The 22,696-nt window shown below is 41.3% G+C and overlaps 1 protein-coding gene across 6 annotated transcripts in view; it reads right to left on the reverse strand.

Annotated features, from left to right (window-relative positions):
* PLCB4 (phospholipase C beta 4) overlaps nucleotides 1-22,696 on the reverse strand; it is a 454,629-nt gene that overhangs the window by 15,524 nt on the left and 416,409 nt on the right. For all 6 annotated transcript variants that reach the window (XM_053574237.1, XM_053574236.1, XM_053574241.1 and 3 more), the window contains 5 exons: nucleotides 19,746-19,795; nucleotides 19,545-19,610; nucleotides 7,068-7,183; nucleotides 2,600-2,675; nucleotides 609-784 (listed from right to left, as the gene is read on the reverse strand). In XM_053574237.1, the coding sequence (XP_053430212.1) occupies nucleotides 609-784; nucleotides 2,600-2,675; nucleotides 7,068-7,183; nucleotides 19,545-19,610; nucleotides 19,746-19,795 (484 nt within the window). The remainder of the gene's footprint in view (nucleotides 1-608; nucleotides 785-2,599; nucleotides 2,676-7,067; nucleotides 7,184-19,544; nucleotides 19,611-19,745; nucleotides 19,796-22,696) is intronic.

Here is a 22,696-nt window from a genome sequence, read left to right on the forward strand (position 1 = left end):
GCAACGTACATTCACTCTGCTAAAGTGGGCACATGCCAAAATAAACTGACACTTTGCTGTTTCTTAATTAGGCCCGTCTTTCTGAAATGCACAGAAGTCCTAGTAATCCAAAGAAAGGGAAAGGAGGCTCCTTCCCCAGGTATCTGTGGAGTAATCAGAACAGAATCACTCTAGGAGCTCAACCGATTGGCCTTCATCTCCGTGTCTTCTCTTCCTAAGAGACTCCAGATCACGTCACAAGGCCAGTGCCAACACCATCTGCAAAGCCTCCGTGTCCACTAGGAAAAGGCAGAGCTCCTGTGGACTAGATGCCCTCAGCGCCGCTGACATTTTTTTCCACGTGTACCTTAGCCTACCTACTTGTAATTTGACTTAACTTTGCATATGTCATATCTTGCCAATGCTTTTAAGCCCTTGGATGGCAGAGGCCATTTGTTAAAGTTCATCTTGCTCATATGGGCCATATGATACAATGTAAAATGAGGTCAATATTATACGTCAAATTGATTTTACTTATTACCCTAGTGTGCACACACAGGTGCGTGTACACACGAAATTGGCCTTTCTGGAGCACCAGGTGTGCACCGTGGAGAGGCCGACGCTCCTACCTGTCGTGGGACAGCTTCAGCTGCTGGGTCTGCTGCTCATGTGCGCTGATGAGCAGCTTCCTGAGCAGCTCGCACTGCTGGCTGAGGTGCAGGTCCCGGATTTCCTGCTCCTCAGCGCTGTGGGTGTTGATCATTTCTGACCATTCCTTTGTGTGCTGTGCCACAATCTCTTTGACCTGTTTGGGAAAAAGGGAACGATGCCACGTGGAACCTCAGAGGTCAGGTAAAACTGAAAGCACTGTACTGTTCATGTATTTCCAGTGCCTCCCACTGATTTCCTTGGTGAATTATGAGACATCTATGACCTATAAAAAATAATATACACTAACCAATGGGAACTGGGAAGCCATTGCTTATGAAAATGAATCGCAGCTTATGAATGAGCTGCGACGCGTTACTTCACTGCCTCACTTGCCCACACTCTGCCTTACCCAGGCTTGACTTCCTCTACCAGCTGTATCCAGGTTCTCTTCATGGCCTCATGGTTTTCCAGCTTCACTTCCCTAAGTCCAGAGGTCCCAACAGAGAGCTGTGTAATCTGTATTTCTGGATCATGACTTTCTGTATTAACCTTAATAGATGCTAGAGTAGAAAGTCCTTCCCCTCCTGGTATCCGCCCTCTTTGCAAAGTGGTTTTGCAGTTCCTCTTGGTCAAGAGCTAGAGTCTATTTCTCCATCTCCTAGAATCTCACCAAGGGCGACTTGGTTTAGCCAATAAGACGTTGCACGTATGATGTGTGCGGAGCCTGGAAGGGCGCTTATCCCTTTGCTATGTTTGTAAGCCTGAGGCTACACTGTGACTGAGCCTGTGCTGGCCTGCTAGAGGTTGAGAGGTCACCCACCCAGCAGCCAGCAACCACCAGATTCACATGAGGCCTCCAGCCTGCAGCTGACTATAGATAGACCCAAGAGTGAGTCCAGCTAAAATCGGTACAAGAAACTTCCAGTGGAATACAGCCCACATTTCTGACCCAGTGAAGAGAGAGCTGACAAATAAATGGTAGTGGTTATTTTAAGGCACTAAATTTTGAAACAGTTTATTATGCATCAAAAGCAAACTGATATTGCAAGGTTTCTTCCTATTTATGCAAGAGATCTAAATAAAAATCACAGCTTGTTGCTCATGCATTAATTCCTGAAAATTCTAGTTAAGAAGAGAGAGAGTGGGGAACAACTCCCAAAGACCCAAGGCTTACTGGCTTCCTGCCCTTGTGGAGTCCAGGCTCTACAAAATGTACAGCACCTAGGAGAACTTAATTTTGAACGGCCTGGCTGATCCCTGCATGCAGTGGGGACGTTGGGCTAGGCCTGGCTGATCCCTGCGTGCAGTGGGGATGTTGGGCTAGATAACAGAGCTGCCTGTAGACAGATGGAGGCTGGCTGGTTTGCCCACAGCAATAGCTGGGAGCTTCCCTTAAGAGTGTATTTTTCATTTTTCTTTTCTTCTTTTAAAAACTCTTATTGCTAGAAGAATAATTTGTATTCTTGATTGGAGTATCACCTCCAATTTGGGTGTTTTTCTGCTGTATGTTTAATGTGTCTTCTATAGAGAAGTATATCCTGTTTTGTATATAATGTTTCCTTTCAGTCTCTCTCTCTTTTTTTTTTTTTTTTTTTTGCAGTTTTTGGCCGGGGCTGGGTTTGAACCTGCCACCTCCGGCATATGGGGCCAGTGCCCTACTCCTTTGAGCCACAGGTGCCGCCCTCCTTTCAGTCTCTTCATATATTATTTCAGTTGGTGTCCTTGAGGCAGACAACATGAATATTGTTAACATATTTCAATAAAAAAGACCCCCTCCCCCCCAAAAAAGATGTTGCAACAAATGGCTTTAAGTTGCAAAGTCAGTGAGTCTGGGGCAAACACAAATCCTTAGAGTCCCTTACTCTCCAGCCAGGCCCAGGCTGTTATTCTGACTTAGACTAGGTACCCCTTCTACAAAATCACAAGTGTCTTTTGCAAGTCACTGCTGCAAAAATGGGCATTTTCTTACCTTAGATTTGTGGTCTGATGTCAGTGTCTGAATTTTAATTTCTGTTTCTTTTTTCATTTCAAGACAATTACTTCCCCTGAAAATGGAAAGTTGTAAATGCATGCCAGAAATTAGATATCTTCTCATTCCAATGGGCCTTTGCTACAAAAGCTTTCTGAGGAAGACAATATATTTATCAAAGATGAGACGCCATGGCTCATTGGGCAACATCAGTTTTTCCAATAATAGATTCACACCTTACAAAATATTATCTGTACCATGATTACTCGATTCAACCACTGCAAAAACACTTTAAACCTAACAATTATTTCATTGTTAAGGGTCTGTTGTCAGAGTTTCCATTTTGATTCCTGTTTTCCTTCAAGCTATTTTTCACTCATTCAATAAAATGTTTGGGAAGAAAACTGGAAAAATTGGTCCTCAGCCTTGAAGTGAATTTTTAATTCTTCTGCTTTGGTTATAAAGCCAGATTTTTGTCTTTGAAACATGCCAGGGAGGGTGAAAATAGCAATTCTTGGCATCATAAGGCAATTTTTGCTCCTTATTTTATTGTGCATAGGAAATATATGCTAGGCAATTGCCCAGCAACCATTACTACTTATTACAATGACTATGTTTTCCTTTTAGAATATTCATATTGTTGCTGAAACAAGAACAGGGCTCAAGCTTCTGTCTTCAGCATGTCTGCTTTGATTTATTACAGCCCAACTCAAGTTGCTTCATAATATTATTAATGGAGAGTTCCTCTGAGAGACATTGCTCTAAACATGCTAGGTTCTTTTTTTTTATTATTAATATTAAATCATAGCTGTATACATTAATGTAATCATGGGGCACTATACATCGGTTTTATAAATAGTTTGACACAATTTCATCACACTGGTTAATATAGCCTTCCTGGCATTTTCTTAGTTATTGTGTTAAAACATAAGTCTACATTTACTAAGTTTCACATGTACCCTTGTAAGATGCACTGCAGGTGTAATCCCACCTATCCCTATCCCTCCACCCATCCTCCCCCCTCCCTTCTCTCCCTCTCCCCATTCCCCATATTCTTAGGTTATAACTGGGTTATAGCTTTCATATGAAAGCCAAAAATTAGTTTCATAGTAGGGCTGAGTACATTGGATACTTTTTCTTCCATTCTTGAGATACTTTACTAAGAAGAATATGTTCTAGCTCCATCCATGTAAACATGAAAGAGGTAAAGTCTCCATCTTTCTTTAAGGCTGCATAATATTCCATGGTGTACATATACCACAGTTTATCTAGGTTCTTATCAAATCTATTACTTCTCAGTGGCTGGCACTGAGTTTTTAGCACTGCTGAAACCTTCCCTGGGCTTAATTCTAGACAAACATCTTTCCCAGGGAATGCAATTAGAGATCTTATTTGTGGCCATAAGCTAAGGACTCCTGTAATATTGAAAAGGAAGACTGTATTTTTTTCCTCTTGTGGATCGACCTTATTGTTAATTGTGTTATCTTTTCCCCATCACTTTAAAGATACTCGAGTGAAAGCACAGGGCAGACAGTTACCGTGTCATTGTGATGTACATTTACTGTACATTGTGATGTACAATATTTGGCTAACACCCTACTACAGCTTCTCTTTCTTGGGTCAGTCATTCCTTTTAGCAGAGTGAGAGTCAGAAACAGATTGTTTTAGAAATGGATCCTGTTTAAGAGATCTCCAAGGACTATCACCAGTTTTCCCTTTCACTAACTTTGTGACAACTTGATGATAGTAAAAAGTTTAGGCAACCTTGACACCACAGTAAATATTAAGAATGAGAAACTTCCTTCACATATGGCTGTCCAGGAGACAGTATTTGAAGTCCGATTTTGAAGTAACTTTTAATGTAAAGACTTCTACTGTTTTAGAGTATTTGGGAAATGTTCCATGTGGAGAGCCCAGGGGAAGTGGTGAGTTTGACAATACAGTCTCAGGAGAAGTCTGTAGCTCAGACTACAGTCTCACCTACACTTAGGATAAAATAGGGCTTCATCTGTTGAGAGACCTCTACAATTGCCCAGTGGCAGGTTAGGGGATAAGTGTCTTTAACTGGAACACTTATAATAAATATAATTTACCTTTGAGAGTAAAAATAATAATGTATATATATATAAAATTTATTTTTTGATTTCTAAAGTCGGCACTCATAACTTACTGATTTAGAAAATTATAGTGTTATTTTCTTTTTATATTTATTTATTTATTTATTTATTTATTTATTTATTTTTGAGACAGAGTCTCATTCTGTTGCCCCAGGCTAGACTGCTGTGGCATCATATCTCACAGCAACCTCAAACTCCTGGGCCTAAGCAATCCTCTTGCCTGAGCCTCCCACGTAGCTGGTACTATGAGCATGCCCCACCACACTCGGCCAATTGTTTCCATTTTTAGTAGAGATGGGATCTCATGCTTGCTCAGGCTGGTCTCAAAATCCTGAATTCAAGCAATCCACCCATCTCAGCCTCCCAGAGTTCTTAAGATTATAAGCATGAGCCACCTTGCCCAACCTATACTATCATTTTTAGCAAAGAAGCTTATTATATGGTACTTGAGTCTCAAATCTCTTAAAGATAGATCTTTGGTTTGGTTAAACCAAAACTATATTTTGGCTTAAAAAGACAGAAAGAAAAATTTAATATAGCCATTCACAAAAATACATAACATATTTTTTTAAAGATGACTTGTGAATGAAAACAACTTTATTCTTAGAGAGTGCTATAAAGCTGTCAAAAATTTGCTCCTTAAAAACATGGTGTTAGCGTCTATGACTATCCCCACTTTCAATATTTTGTTCTAAAATGTTGGTAAACATGAGAAAATAATTTACAAAAGAGAAATATGCCAAATCTTCTGATGTGGTCAGAAGTCTAGAAGACTCATAGCTCTTCAAAACTTACAGTGTTCACCACCAACATTGCCACGTGGGCCCTGAAATGGATGGGCTTTGCCTGGCTCCTTCACTTAAAACACATGTCAAAATGTTTTCAAATCAACAAGCACACATTTTTGCCTCAGTGAGACACAGTGGATACGATGCAAAAAACAAAGTCAGACTGTACATATTAATAGGTGATCAATAGTTAGTGCTTGATTTGTGCTTTTCTGGAAAATATAATTTAATAAAAATTACATCTAGATAAAGAAGTCAGTTGGAAGTACCAGTCACCTCACAAATATTGCAGCCTGGGATGAAGGCTGGTGTATGCACTTACTCACCATTTAAATCTCCAGCAAATGACTTTGGTTTCATGTCATAAAGCTAATGCTGGAACCCAAAATTTCACCAAGAAGAACCCATGTCCATGAAAATTGTAATAAAATCTGTTGTGTTTTCAGAGCTTTAGTTTTTAAGATGTATCTTGAGTGAATATAGAAAAACAAAGAAAAAGAAAACCAAGTAGGAAAATATAATTCCTTTCTCTTTTTCTCTCATTCCAGAGGTTAAGGAAGACCAGAAGATATCAGCAGTGACTTGAGGATGGAGATAAAAGCCAAAAGGAAACCACTGGAAAAGGACAAAACTGGGCTGAAAATAATGTCTCAGAGAAATAGAATGTGTGTGAGTCTCCCAGTATTTTCCTTGAGATATTTCTTAATTATAAAGTGAAAAGCAGTAACTTTGCAGTGCAGAAACCTTTCAGATACCAGCTTAGCCAAGTGATCTTGGTTAACATCACCAACGAGATCTCAGAATCACGTACCTTGTTATAGCCTGCCCTGAGGAGGAAGCAGCACTGCCACAAAGGCTTAACTTCACTCGAATCATGAGAAAATAGCAGACCAACCCCCAAAGTGAAACATTCTACAAAACAACTGACCAGTACTCTTCAAAAGTGAAAAAGTCACGGTAGAAAGGGGGAGACTGAGGCACTGACACAGACTCTGGTGACAACTGCAAATACGCAGTTCCAGTGGGAAATCCCAACACAGAAAAACAGCCCTGGTGGAAAAACTGGTGAAATTTCAAAAAACACTGTAGTTGAATTAGGGGTACAGAACCAATGTCAATATCCTGGTTTGAGCAGCGTACTGTGGTGATGTGAGATGTTAATATTTAGGGAAGCCAAGTTAAGGGGATAAGGGAATCCTTCGTATTATTTTTAAAACTTTTCTGTAAGTTTGGAATTATTTCAAAATAGAAAGTTAAAATCACTTCTTGGATAAAACAGTACTTTTTTTTGAGGCTAAGATTTCCTTTTCATATAGAACTAATTACAATGAATTTAGACCTCTGCAGACAACCTTCCTAAATCATAGCTCAGTCTACTCCTTCACCTCCTATGATGTTAGAGTGTTTAAGAGGCATGAGTCTCTAATTTTCCAGGAATAATTTTCAAGGCTGAGAACTGAGACAATGATAAGTTCTTTCATGGCCTACAGGCAGCTGAACTGTGGGAAAAGACAAAATTTCAAACAAGAGAGGAGGAGTTTGGATGGAAATGAACAGTTTTACCCTTTCTTCTTCATCGCCTTTTCTAGGATTTTCTCTTGCGTTGACTTCTCTTTGTCATACTGCGCCACGATCTTGTCAACTTGCGTGCAGTGTAACTTCTGCATGGTACTGTGCTCCTGAAGGAGAAGGATTTGCAGTTATGAACTGGGCTTTCAGCATGGCTGATACAATTGACACCACGTTGGACTGGCATAATTTTCTCCCGTTTCCCAGAGTTTTCATTTGAAAAGCCAGGGAGTAATCCAGTCTGAGAGCTATACAGACTTCCCACCTGCCCTTCAATGCAAGAGTTTCTTGTTCAAGGGCATTTCCAACAAAAGAGTCGCCAGCCTCAATCAAATGAACACTCCCACCCCACAAGGCTGGCCACCTGGCAGTGCCAGCCATCTCAAGGACCTTTCTTCTATGCATCGTCATAGATTTTCCACTCTACCTTTAATCTGCTGTCAGAAACACTAATTAGTCTACTGTCCTTTTCATACATTGGTCTTAAACACCCAAGTTCAGCTGCCATATTTCTTTCATTTATATGCTAAATGTAACTATTCTTCATGTTGATGGTTTCTGGACAACTGGCACATTTTGGAATGTTTTGGATTCCACTGTTCCATAATGAGAATGACCACAGTGACTGTCACCACCAGCTGAAGATAAGCCTACATCACCTGGTACTTTCAACTGACTTCTTTATCTAGATATACTCACTAGGATGACAGAATTTTCAAGAGCTCTGGCCTTTAGTTGAACAGATACTTGAAGTATTTTCCCATTCACTTCATTTAATCACTAAAATCAAGGCTGTGGCACTTTGATAATAAGCATTTCAGCATAAACATGATTTCCTCCTGAATGATGAGTGAGGCATTTGGTTCTAGCCAGTGACTTATATGAAATCAGATTTCTTCAGCTACTCAGCTTCCCAGATGCAGAGGAAATCAGCACCATCAGTAACACGCCACTCTAAATGATACCTGATGTTAAAGCCATTCTTACTCTTTTTTTTTTTTTAATTAAATCATAGCCGTGAACATTAATGTGATCATGGGGCACCATACACTAGTTTCATAGACAACTTAGGGAAATAGGACAGTATTTGCAAGATGAATTTGGTACATGTTGTTCAAGTTATAGAACCACACTCATAGTCACATTTCCTTTCACTTACTAAAGAAAAAAAATGACAATTTAAAAACAAATTTATTTTTTCCCTAAAGTAGGCTTCATTTCAAGTAAGTCTAATTTATAAACTTCTTTAGAAGAGTTCATAAAATATAAACAGGGAAGGGATTTCTAACTTTGCACTAAGACTTCATTAATTTCCCAGCTCTGTTAAGTGGTTAACACAGGACTTGATCTATGGTTTGTTTATCCATAAATCCTTCAGAAATGCACTTGTGCACAAGGCCTCAGCTTTCTCATCTTGGGAGAGAGAGCACAGGAGAGTGATGGTGGGTGGGAAGTTTCCCCAAACAGGGAACCAAAAATGAGTACAAAGGTGATGTTATTTATCTTGTGAATTTAGAAGAAATTATATTTAACAATGTCTTGCTTAATCTGTGCTTAGAACACTCCATAAAATCTATCCATATTACTACTTTGGCATTGGGTTAAGGACATGGGCTCCTTGGTCCTATGACAAGTCACTTACCCTCTCAGAGCTGTCCATCTTTATAATTGGGACACTGACACTTCATAGTGTTGTTAGAATTTAAAGTAAATCTAATATATATTGTATTTCAAATGTCTATTACATACCTTTTTCAAAACATAGTGACATACTAACTTATTTAAACTATTCAATAACCATGACAATACACAGAAAAGTGATATGGAATAAATGACATCAATCAGATTAAGTAAATCAATAAATCTTTCCTCCACATGTAATTTACTACTCCAGGAACTGGGTGACATTCTGATGTATCCATGAATTTATTCAACTACTCTTGCAATGTTTTGGGAGTTAAAAAACCCTATAAAAATGCCCTGCTCCTAGTCATCTTTCTAAGATGATTTCTAAGATTTAGAAGTCATGTTTGGTTAGCACATGTGTTAATTTTCCTGGGCAAATAAATAAGGGGTGTTCTCCAAATCTTAAAGGATATCAGAGGTGCCAAATTCCTATTTATCTTGCAACTATCATTGAAAGGAGGGTGAGGAGGATTGTTTCTTTAAGTATTCTAATGAAGCACAGGAAAAATAGAAGCTTTGAAAGTAGACAGACACAGATTATTTCCTAAGAAAATATTCTTGTGGATCTTATTAACCTGTTAAGATATGAAGTGAGTAGGGCGCCAGCCCCATATACCGAGGGTGGCGGGGTCAAACCTGGCCTCGGCCAAATTGCAACAAAAAAATAGCCAGGCATTGTGTTGGGCATCTGTAGTCCCAGCTACTCGGGAGACTGAGGCAAGAGAATCGCCTAAGCCCAGGAGTTGAAGATTGCTGTGAGTTGTGACACCACGGCACTCTACTGAGGGCGATAAAGTGAGACTGTGTCTCTACAAAAAAAAGAAGAAGACTCGGATTTTGGTCCCAGCTTAGTCGATAATTAGCCTCATGGTCTTGTGTAACACAAAAAGACCTTTTCAGGCCTCAATTTTCTTAGTGGAAAAGTGAGACAAGCACCTTTGCCTAACCTCATTCATGGGTTGCGTATGAGCTGTAAAGTTACCCAATGTATACAGAAATACTTGGAAAATTAGAAGCATAATGAATTAAAATGATTACAGTTAGTATAAGTAACATGATCCTGAGAAATTGTCTCTGTGTTCCTCTTCCTGCTCAAAACTCCATTCCTGTGAGGATAATTTGGTTCCCAGACGCCATTTCTTTCAGAAGTAAATAGGGATCCTAATTACTAATGCTAACCTCCTTGTGAATCTGATCAAGCCTCAGCTTCCTGCTATAAAATGACAAGACCAGGAAATGATCTCTAAGTTCATGTTAGCTCAAAAAAGAAAAGACCATTGTCGATGTTATTCTTTGGGTTCTTAATTAAATCACAAGACTCTGGATTAAATCACTGGACACTAAGGAATAGACATACATCTTTTCATTCACTCTCAGGCCAAAGAGTACCAAAATTAAATATGTCCACTAAAGTCAATTTTATTTGCTATATCTGGGAAAAATGTATAGCTTTCAGTAGAATCTCTTTATGTTTCTTATCCAAGGTAAGAGGAGATTCAGCTTCTTTTCAGAAAAACTGCTGCTGGGATTAATTCCTGCGACTGATGTGACGATTCATTCCTGTGACTGATGATGGCACTATGGATAATGCTGAAAAATCTGAGTAAATCATGTTTTCTCAGCATGTAACTGGGAGATTACTAATAGGCTACGCTCACTCTGTGGGTGGCTACTGAATCTTTGCTCCTTTCTACCGCATAACAGAGTTATAGGTCGTATCTCGAGGTCTGACCATGAATTACAGCTGATGGGCTTAATAGCAGTCCTGGTGTTAACAGCTAAATTGCTTGCACAGGAAAGAGCACATTTTCCATTAGTCGTTTACTGAAATGTTGGAGTTCAGTAGGCTTCTCAGGCATTTTATTTGACTCATTTAACATTGATTTTTCAAAGTGGTGGCCCAAGGGCTATATCCAACCTGCAGATATAGTTTTTAGTTCTTTCCTTTTTTCTCTTTTTGGCTTGCATGGTTTCAAGAAGAGATTGAATTAGAGGCAAATATAAAATTCTTATTTGATCAGGGAATTCATATAAGATTTTAGATTTTACACCCCTCCTTTAGAGAATACAGCTGGCCCATCCACTCTCAAGGCACCAGTGATGGGAACTGAATCTGATGTGGCCTCTGGACAGGATATGAATGCTCTGTTTTTCTGGAGTCAATACCTGGTCTTGGTCTCTCAGTTATTTCCTGCTTGGTCTCTTATGGCATTTAAATTGTAATTCTTCTTCTAACGTGTTATTCAGGATATTTATCCAACTTTAGTTTTTTGGGTTTTTTTTTGAGACAGAGTCTCACTATGTTGCCTGTGGTAGAGTTCCGTGGCATCATATCTCACAGCAACCTCAAACTCTTGGGCTTAAGCAATCCTCTTGCCTCAGCCTTCCAAGTAGCTAGGACTACAGGTGGCCGCCACAATGCCTGGCTATTTTTTTTAGAGATGAGGTCTTGCTCTGGGGTCAGGCTGGTCTGGCACTCCTGAGCTCAGGCAATCCATCTGCCTCGGCCTCCCAGAGTGCTAAGATCAGACAGAGTCTCACTCTTAGTAGAGTACTGCAGTACTCCCAGAGTGCTAAGATCAGACAGAGTCTCACTCTTGGTAGAGTACTGGTTGTGCACAGCAACCTCAAATCTCAGGCTCAAATGATCACTGCCTCAGTTCCCTAATAACTGAGAATACAGGTGCCTGCCACGATGCCTGGCTAATTGTTGTATTATTAGTAAAAAAGGAGGTTTTGCTCTTGTTTAGGCCAGTCTTGAACTCCTGAACTCTGGCAATCCATCCTCCTTGGCCTCCCAGAGTGCTAGGGTTACAGGTGGGAGCCACATGCCCCACCCTATTTATCCAACTTTGGGTCTTACTATTTTTTCTTTCCATTCTGATGGAACAGCTGAGCTACCCTGGACAGCAAAGCACCTGCCTGCCTCTTTATGAAAGTAACCCCATTTTCGGACCCCGGAATCTCATGTGAGGTGGAATTACTGCTGCCTATTTCTGCTTTTCTCAAGTGAGGTGGGATTACTGCTGCCTGGTTCCGCCATTCTCATGTGAGGTGGGATTACTTTTGCCTGGTTCCGCCTTTCTCATGTGAGGTGGGTTTACTGCTGCCTGGTTCCGCCTTTCTCATGTGAGGTGGGATTACTGCTGCCTGGTTCCGCCTTTCTCATGTGAGGTGGGATTACTGCTGCCTGGTTCCGCCTTTCTCATGTGAGGTGGGATTACTGCTGCCTGGTTCCGCCTTTCTCATGTGAGGTGGGATTACTGCTGCCTGGTTCCGCCTTTCTCAAGTGAGGTGGGATTACTGCTGCCTGGTTCCGCCTTTCTCAAGTGAGGTGGGATTACTGCTGCCTAGTTCCGCCTTTCTCAAGTGAGGTGGGATTACTGCTGCCTAGTTCCGCCTTTCTCATGTGAGGTGGGATTACTTTTGCCTGGTTCCGCCTTTCTTATGTGAGGTGGGATTACTGCTGCCTGGTTCCGCCTTTCTCAAGTGAGGTGGGATTACTGCTGCCTGGTTCCGCCTTTCTCAAGTGAGGTGGGATTACTGCTGCCTGGTTCCGCCTTTCTCATGTGAGGTGGGATTACTGCTGCCTGGTTCCGCCTTTCTCATGTGAGGTGGGATTACTGCTGCCTGGTTCCGCCTTTCTCATGTGAGGTGGGATTACTGCTGCCTGGTTCCGCCTTTCTCATGTGAGGTGGGATTACTGCTGCCTGGTTCCGCCTTTCTCATGTGAGGTGGGATTACTGCTGCCTGGTTCCGCCTTTCTCATGTGAGGTGGGATTACTGCTGCCTGGTTCCGCCTTTCTCATGTGAGGTGGGATTACTGCTGCCTGGTTCCGCTTTTCTCATGTGAGGTGGGATTACTGCTGCCTGGTTCCGCCTTTCTCATGTGAGGTGGGATTACTTTTGCCTGGTTCCGCCTTTCTCATGTGAGGTGGGATTACTGCTGCCTGGTTCCGCCTTTCTCATGTGAGGTGGGATTACTGCTGCCTTGTTCCGCCTTTCTCATGTGAGGTGGGATTACTGCTACCTGGTTCCGCCTTTCTCATGTGAGGTGGGATTACTGCTGCCTGGTTCCGCCTTTCTCATGTGAGGTGGGATTACTGCTGCCTGGTTCCGCCTTTCTCATGTGAGGTGGGATTACTGCTGCCTGGTTCCGCCTTCCTCATGTAAGGTGGGATTACTGCTGCCCGGTTCCGCCTTCCTCATGTGAGGTGGGATTACTGCTGCCCGGTTCCGCCTTCCTCATGTGAGGTGGGATTACTGCTGCCTGGTTCCACCTTTCTTATGTGAGGTGGGATTACTGCTGCCTGGTTCCGCCTTTCTCATGTGAGGTGGGATTACTTTTGCCTGGTTCCGCCTTTCTCATGTGAGGTGGGATTACTGCTGCCTGGTTCTGCCTTTCTCATGTGAGGTGGGATTACTGCTGCCTGGTTCCGCTTTTCTCATGTGAGGTGGGATTACTGCTGCCTGGTTCCGCCTTTCTCATGTGAGGTAGGATTACTGCTGCCTGGTTCCGCCTTTCTCATGTGAGGTGGGATTACTTTTGCCTGGTTCCGCCTTTCTCATGTGAGGTAGGATTACTGCTGCCTGGTTCCGCCTTTCTCATGTGAGGTGGGATTACTTTTGCCTGGTTCAGCCTTTCTCATGTGAGGTGGGATTACTTTTGCCTGGTTCCGCCTTCCTCATGTGAGGTGGGATTACTGCTGCCTGGTTCCGCCTTCCTCATGTGAGGTGGGATTACTGCTGCCCGGTTCCGCCTTTCTCATGTGAGGTGGGATTACTGCTGCCCGGTTCCGCCTTTCTCATGTGAGGTGGGATTACTGCTGCCCGGTTCCGCCTTTCTCATGTGAGGTGGGATTACTGCTGCCCAGTTTCGTCTTTCTCATGTGAGGTGGGATTACTGCTGCCCGGTTCCGCCTTTCTCGTGTGAGGTGGGATTACTTTTGCCCGGTTCCGCCTTTCTCATGTGAGGTGGGATTACTGCTGCCTGGTTCCGCCTTTCTCATGTGAGGTGGGATTACTGCTGCCTCGTTCCGCCTTTCTCATGTGAGGTAGGATTACTGCTAACTAGTTCTGCCTTTCTCATGTGAGGTGGGATTACTGCTGCCTGGTTCCGCCTTCTGTGCCTCATCTAATGGACACTTGAAAACCATTCTCCTAGTTTCCATTTCATGTTGAAGAGGTGGTTCTAGAAAGTGAGAGACAAGTAGAACCCTCCCTGCCAGCTGCATCCCGGAGGCCAAAAGCAATTAACCACTCCATTTTCAAAAAACTAGGCATTTTAATGAGCATCTTGGTCTCATTACCCTCATCTTTTCTTCTTGGAATGCTTATGGCAGATTACCCACTGATTTCTCAGGCTCTTTTGCAAACAAAAAATCCTCATATCCATGGGTGGCGCCTGTGGCTCAGTCGGTGGGGCGCCGGCCCCATGTGCCGAGGGTGGCGGGTTCAGGCCCGGCCCCGGCCAAACTGCAACCAAAAAAATAACCGGGCGTTGTGGCGGGCGCCTGTAGTCCCAGCTGCTCGGGAGGCTGAGGCAAGAGGATCGCTTAAGCCCCAGGAATTGGAGGTTGCTGTGAGCTGTGTGAAGCCACGGCACTCTACCGAAGGCCATAAAGTGAGACTCTGTCTCTACAAAAAAAAAAAAAAAAATCCTCATATCCATACCCCTATACTGTTACTATACTGTAGCTTAAAGTTTAGAAATAAGCTCTCTCTCTTTTGGATAATCTATTTATTTCTTAACTCCCTGGGATTTATTTTGTTAATGCCTTCACTGTTTCTCTTTAAGTCTGAGAAGCAGAATTATTTATCTAAGCTGATATGTAACAGATGAGATCTTCCTACAGTTACTAAATATGGACTAAGTACTAGTTTCTGCTCTTAGCTACCAAGGGCCAAGATTGGGGAAATGTACATGGTAGGGGAGAGGGTGCAGCCCAGGTGTCCTCTCTCCTCCGTAGGTAATTGCATAACCCAAGGTCTCAGAGCATCAAACCTTAGCCTTATCTTAAGATAGTTTCAAACCTATTATAAAAGAGTTGTAGACTTTCTTTCATAGACATATGGGGAGAATTTATTCTCACTACTTGTTGACAATAAGGTACAAGTTCTATTTCCCTAAGCAGGCCTGAGCAGCCTCTTGCAAGCCATCAGTAGGGTTTCCACTAAAGCGTTGAGGGATAGAAATGAATGCCAAGTAATGTTCCTGAAGAAACAGTTCACAAAATCAATTGTCCATAGGACAGAAGCTTATTTTAAAATACAGGATGGCCCTGAAGTCTATTTTAAATTGCACATGAACTTTATTGCCACCTGTACATTTCCTACACCCTCTGCTTAGAGACTTACAACTAAGTCTCAGGTGGCTGCAGGAACACAAATTTTTATGAAGCCTCCAGTTCTTGGCCCAATGATCATGTGTGGAAAAACCAATTCTCAAGGAACCTGTGATATTTGTGCCCTGACAGACTTATGATTGCTCTTAAAAACGTGTTAGTGAGACAATCAAGGAAAAGATGTGTAGAGAGAAAAAAAATTAGTGTAAGTAAAGTCAGAGGCAGTTGAATATAGTGATTAAGAGCTTGGGTTCTCAAGTCTGACTGAATTTGGTTCAAATCCTGGATCCATCTTTTAAATACCAGGGATTTAGTCATGCTATGTTTCTTTTTTTTTTTTTTTTGTAGAGACGGAGTCTCACTTTATGGCCCTCGGTAGAGTGCCGTGGCCTCACACAGCTCACAGCAACCTCCAACTCCTGGGCTTAAGTGATTCTCCTGCCTCAGCCTCCCGAGTAGCTGGGACTACAGGCGCCCACCACAACGCCTGGCTATTTTTTTTTTTTTTGGTTGCAGTTCAGCCGGGGCCGGGTTTGAACCCGCCACCCTCAGTATATGGGGCCGGCGCCTTACCGACTGAGCCACAGGCGCCTCCCCATGCTATGTTTCTTTTAAGTGTAAATGATCTTATCCATCAAAAGGTTGGTAGACTGTTTGCAAAAATGGCCACAATTATTTCATTTTCTTAATCCACTTCAATTTCTTATGTGACCTTTGTCACCTGTCAAGAGATAAAAGTCCTCATCTTTTAAATCTAGGCCAGAATTTATGGCCTGCGTTAGCCAACTGAATGAGGCAGAAGGCGTGCTGGTTCTGAGTTGTGGCATCAAGAAACTTTGCATGATCTGCTTGGTCTCTTGGGACCCAGGCCATGTGTACTAGCCTGGACTGGTCTGCTAGATAAGAGACTGCTTAAAACAGAGAGAAAGTAGTTTAGCAGAGGACTTTCTAAATCCGCCAGCCTCCATCTACCTTCTACGTGCCAAACGGGCAGTGACCGCAGATGCATGAGTGAACACAGATGAGACCAGAAGAATCGTCCAGCTAAACCCAGCCCAAACTGCAGAGTCACCAGACTGTGAGCTAAATAAATGGTTTCTGCTTTACGTCACTACATTTCAGGGTGGTTTGCAAAAGCTAGCTAACACAACTTAATATAATACTCCTTTGTATAATTGTTACAGGAATACTGAAGAATAAGTGCTTAAGTAGCCATCAATATGTATTATCTAGTATCAACATTTTAAGGTAGAAAGTAAATATATATACACATTCTTCATCTCAGAAGTTGGCTCAGATAAAATAGTAGAAAATATCAAGGAAATATTATAGACTAAAAAATTATAGAATGCTTATAGAGAGGAAGGTCTAATTATTAGTTAATACATTATTTACAAAGCATTTGGACAATTACAGTAGATAAAAAACTTTTTAAATAAAAATAGGCAATGAGGTGACTTATGAAGGACATGGGTATTACAAGTAGGCAAATAGGGTTAATAACTAGCATCATTTTCTGGGAAAGGGACTCCCCTCTCTGAATTTTATTTTATTCATGTCTAAAGTGTAGAGAATATTTTTTAAGTTTCAAGGCTATTGTGAGGACTTAAAAATGTACATAAAATGTGCAACACAAAAGTAGCAGTAGGAAAAAGTTCACATAATAAAAATTCTAGAATGCAGATTTCATAAATTATACTGCCAAAATGACTGAATAAAAAAGTGAGGCCCCTGCACATTTAACGTGGAAAGGGAATTCATTCATGAGCTTATATTCACACACTTGTGACTCAGACTTCAGAAATATGTCAGGATAAGAAAAATAGCAGCAAAATGCTTTCCCTGGCTTAGAAAAAGCTTCTGAAAAGCATTCTGAAAAACATCAGGGAAGTACGGCAGCCTCCAGGTCATGAACAAGATAGGTTCTGTAGGTTTGCTTGTAAGTTGAGTATGTATGTAAGTTCGAACAGGTGTATTTACCTAGTACCTGGAATAGCCCTTGTTCATAAGTTCGAGTCATATGTAAGCCAGATGTTTGTAACTTGGGCGTTGTCTGTTTTCATGTTTTCTTATGGCAGTTTAGCTCTGTGACTTGACCTTAGGAATTGTGAAGGCTAATATTTCTAGAAAAACGCACACTAAAGCTGTTATGAAAGTGCACCCAAATTCAGAAGGTCAGATTTGGGGAGATTTAAAATCTTCTTTCAGGTTCTGCTATAATGTGGAGCTCCAAGAAGCCTGAGATTGTTTCCTTACAAATGAAGGCAACTTAGACATCTTCATCCATATGGGACTTAACTGATCATTGAATGATATGAATATTTATTTCCCTGCGGACCAGAGAGAAGGAGCCTGAAGGCATGAAGCCCAGGGCATCATGAGTTGGAAAAAAAACCTGACCAAACCCACCTCTAAACTGTCCTACGGAAAAATAATTTCTGCTCTTTGTTACTTTTCTGATTGAAGTGGACAGACCTGTGAACTGATCGAAGTCATTTTGGACTATTTGAGTGCAAAGGTTTAGACAAAGGGGTAAACAGACAACTTTGCTCTGTATGCTGAGTTTTAAAACTGAGTAGCATCCTTCTGCACTAATTTCTGATTTCAAGATCTAGTTGCAATCTAAACCTGACTGGTTCAGGTAACCAGTATACACACACTGTCCGGTATAGACAGTGATTTTTTCTTAACACCCATGTGCTTACTCAGTGTCCATTTTTTTATTTAGTGACACATCCAACATCCTTTTTAAGATAGTGCAGGAAGAGTTCTAATTCAGATGATTTAGGTACAATCAATGGCCTTGTTCTTCCTAAGTCTGGGGCATCAAATTGCTTAATCTTAGTAATCCTTAATTCCCTCTTGTGTGAAATGGAGACTTAAACAGAATTTACCTTACAGGGTATAGTGTTAAAGGAGATAGTTCATGTAAAGTGCTGAACACAGCACCTGGAAATTACTGAGCATGCAAAAATTCAAGCTGCTATTATTGCTGCTATATTATTATTACCAGCCACAGTGTATTTCCTGGTCATGTCTCAAGAAAATATTAAATGAGACCAAAACATTTATGTTTCCAAGTAGCCCCAAGGCTGCTGAGGTGCTGTTCAAGGACAGAGATCCAATTTAAATGCAAGAAAAATCTGTTAGATAATACCATGGCATATGGGAACCAACTCCATTCCTAATAATTAGTCATTTAAGTTATATTCTCTCTGATTTCCATTTCTCTCTTTTTCTGTTGCCTTTCCATATTCCAGCTTGTTGCCAATAACCAAGAAAACTGAAATTCCCCTACTTTAAATAGCTCTGTCTCCAATAGCCTCACTGGGCAATGTAAGAAATTTCCAGTGAGTGGAATTACTCATGAAGCTTAGGAACAAACACTCTTTGAAGTGACCTCTGTGTCAGCAAATCCATTGAGCCATCAGTTCAATAACACAGGAAACATTACTAGGCCAAGATGAACCCCGATTTCTCAAAGGAGCACAAACTCCTATGAAAAAATATGATGGAGCCCAAGACCTGGATCTCAATACATGGAGTGATTCAAAGGTACGTCACTCAGGCCCAGCTCTGAAGGACATGCCTTGATTTGAGGTTTGGGTCAGAATATAAAGAAGCAGGAATAAAAGATTAGTTTATAGGAACTCAAAAGTTCTTTCAAACTAAGAAAATAAGTGTCCCTCATTCTCACTGCTTTTAATGGAAGAGGACATATATTAACATAAGAGTAGAAACAGCAGCAGTTGTCATTATTCATCTTAGGAAGGAAAGAGATCCTACCTTTTCCTTCTTTCTCTGTGAAGGAAATCAGTAAAGATGGATCTTATTTAGGGCTGTGAAGTTTTTCAACCTACAGGAAAATTTCTGGGGCCACCTCCTGCTGTTCTCTTAAATTTGCAACTAACTCTTATAATTTCTCACAATCACTGCCCAAAATACCTCTTCTAAAGGGTAAAAAGGAAAAATAAATATATTTCAGAAGTAGGTCCCTGGGTAGGGTTTAAATAATGGGGAAAAAGTGAGAAGTGTTTCTCTCTAAGTTGCTGAGTGGGAAGTTGAGAGCTTGCTAGTATCTCCCTCCTTATACCATGTGGGGCAAACCATTTAGCAGTGACCCAAGGAATGAAGGTAGCTAGTGGCTAAAATTGTGAGCTAGTCTTCAACAGTCAGGCTGTAGCTCAGTGTTTTATTATTATTAGTGGAACAATTTTTAAATAGATGAAGTTTTGTTTAAGCTTTTGAAATAACTGCTAGAAATGCAGACTTTGAATCAGTGACCACCACTCCTGAATATATTCTATATTTTAATTGCTAACTAGTTACAAAGAAGGTACTGCTTTGAAGTTGGCCAGGCTGAGTTCTAAGTTACTCATGTTTTTGCCATCAATGATTCTTTGATACATAATATCAAATAGTAGCTTTTTGTACACTGTACCTTTGCATGCTTCTTCTTTAAAGAATTTAGCTCCTTCTGTTGTTTCTTTAAATGTTTCAAGTAAGCCTGTGGGGAAATAAAGAGAATTCAAAATATGTTTTTTGTAGTCACTGTGATTATACTTGGTGAGAAACAAAAATATATTAGTATCATCACTGTGTGTCATACAAGAGCACCTGCAGAGTGATCAGGCAATTTTACCTTCATCTGCTTTAAATCTTCTATCCTCACTTGAGGGATAAGCTCAATACCTAAAAAAAAAAAAAAAAAATGAGGTCACAGTGTATACTAAAAACTAGAAAGAACATCTGAAATATAAAATTCACATTTTGAAATCTCATCTAAAGACTTGGAAGCAGGTTTACATGTGATGTAATGGGTGTAAACATCTTAAATTCCTACTGCAAAGTAATTAGCTAGACAACTGAAATGCTTATCATCCTAGGTCAGGTTTTCTTTACTTGGCTGAGAAGGGGATTCAAGTGCAGATGACTTCCTGAGGGCAGACTCTTAGGAGAAACTACTAAGGGAGTGAGAGAAGCAGGATAGAGCAGAGGAGGAAGGGAGGGTGGGTATCTTGCTGAAATCCAGCCTAAGCCTGATCCTACAGGGAGCTCTTTAGTATAAATGGTGCTGGAGAGCTGTTCTACTGGGCCCAAAGGAATTTGGGCTTTTGTAACCCTGGGTGAGTGGGCTGAGGGCTTCAGAGGTTTTATAAAAACTTCCAGGTATTACCGGGCAACGGAACTCCCCTAGTCTCAGGGCAATTCTCTGAAAGAGTAACTCTAATTCCCAATCAGCCAAAGCTTGGGAGCTGGGAAATAGAACAGGAATACCATAAAGGGGATCTGATGCGGCAGAACAACACCTGTTAGTTACTGTCATCCTTGTACTGTAAGGCATATCCTAAAGTACTAACTCTCAACTCTACTCCCACCTTAATTATCAAAGAACAACATATATTTTTTAGCTTCTCTGGCTCACCAAATTTAACCTTAGCATTTAAGCAAGATGTTACTGAGCACAGCAATGCCTTTGCCACACAACAAATGAGGAAATCCAGTTGTTACATAACAGGATGCTGCCAGGCGGACTGGAGTAATATACTAAGTCATCCTGCTATCTGAGCGATGCTGGGCCAGGTGTCGTCATGGCAACCAGAGTTGTAGAAGAATCCCCAAACAGGTTCTGTCTGACTGCAGATTTTTATCTTAAGCAAACAAAATGAATGCACAGTCTGTACTATAATTGATTTCCATTAGAATCCGAAAGGCTAGATATGATATATTCGGGAAAGACAGGCACCAAGTCCTAGGTTTTCCAGTTTTATTCATTTTCAGATTTTCACATCCAATGTGAGGGCGGTAAGATTGAAGGAGAGTCTTGGCTGGGAGAAATCAGCCGAGTGATCTGTAACATGTTACCATGGGAGTGGGAGAGGTCCATGGGCTAAGATCTTCTCTGATCTCCTAAGTATGATGTCACAAGCTACCTCCCTGTTGACTGACAGGCAGTGGAAGGCAGGGGAGCAAATGCTGGTACAGCCAAGAGCTCTCTATCTTTGGGTGTCAGCTCTCTTGTCTGTAAAATAAACATACAGGATTTGGGAAGCACATGAGGTCTTCCAAAGAGTGAGCAAATAGGAAGAGTTTGACTCAGTCTGATGAGACTTTTTTTTTAAATCTTGGTTCAACTAAATTTTGAAATCAGAAATTAGTAAATCAACCACCTGGTTTTGCATTTTGTGTGTGTGTGAGATACACTATGCCTGGCTAGTTTTCTATTTTTGATAGAAATGGGGTCTCACTCTTGCTCAGGCTGGTCTCAAACTCCTGAGCTCAAGTAATATACCCGCCTTGGCCTCCCAAAGTGCTGAGATTATAGGTGGGAGGCACTGTGCCTGGCGTAGTTTTGCATTTTTGGAGAAAGACACAAATAACTTGTAAGCAATTTGGTTCTCATAAGCGATTTCATTAGGATAAAAGCCCACACTCTACAGAACGGAAATTGGCACTTGATCATTTCCATCTATTGGGCTAGAAGACTTGGCTAATAGAACTTTTCAAGATAATGGGAATGTTTCATATGTGAACTGTCCATTCGACAGCTATTAGCTACGTGTGGCTTTTGAGCACCTGCATGTGGCTGATATGAATGAGGAACTCAAGATTTTATTTTTAATTTTTAATTAAACTAAATAACTTAGAATAGCCACATGTGGCCGGTGGCTACTATAGTGGCCAGTGAAGCTTTTCGGGTTTCTCTGATATGAAAGTAGGTTAAGCAGCACATATTAGGCTCCAAAGATCCTGGCTATTTGAAATTTCACTACATAGAGTTTTTCTGCTTATCAACATAGCTCCTGGGGCAGCGCCCGTGACTCAATGAGTAGGGTGCTGGCCCCATATGCCGAGGATGGCGGGTTCAAACTCGGCCCCAGTCAAACTGCAACAATAACAACAACAACAACAAAATAGCTGGGTGTTGTTGCGAGCACCTGTAGTCCCAGCTACTCAGGAGGCTGAGGCAAGAGAATCACCTAAGCCGAAGAGCTGGAGGTTACTGTAAGCTGTGATGCCACAGCACTCTACTGAGGGTGACAAAGTGAGACTCTGTCTCTAAAAAAAAAAGTTCCTTAAAAATAACTTGTTTTCTCTCATTCCCTTAATTGGAGATTAACTAGGATCTGAGTTTTTGTTTTGATCCTCTCTCATCATAGGTAGAGACTATTTCTCAACCCCTTGAATTTGAGTTATCTTTGTGACCTGCTGTGGCAAATGGGACGCAGTAGAGACTGAAGAAAGGAGTACTTATGATAAGTTTGCTTATGCTTCTGGAAGATGTGAGACTACTTCCCAAATGAAGACATGTAAGTTATCCAAAATCAAGCTTCCCATCAACCCACCAGCTGAACACAAATGTACCAGCAAAACTCAGAGATCAAACAAGCCAGCTCAGACCAACCGACCTTATGAAGCATGATCTCAATAAGTGGTAGTTGTTTTAAGTTACTGAAATTTGAGGTCATTTGTTACACAGCGTCATGTAACTGATACACTATCTGTCAGAATTCTTACTTTCCATCCTGAAAGTTCCCACTTAATCCAGGCCCTCCCTTCCACTGTTATTCATGCATCAGCCGTATACTTCCA

Source organism: Nycticebus coucang, chromosome 21, assembly GCF_027406575.1.
Source record: "Nycticebus coucang isolate mNycCou1 chromosome 21, mNycCou1.pri, whole genome shotgun sequence".
In the NCBI taxonomy this organism is placed as follows: domain Eukaryota; kingdom Metazoa; phylum Chordata; class Mammalia; order Primates; family Lorisidae; genus Nycticebus; species Nycticebus coucang.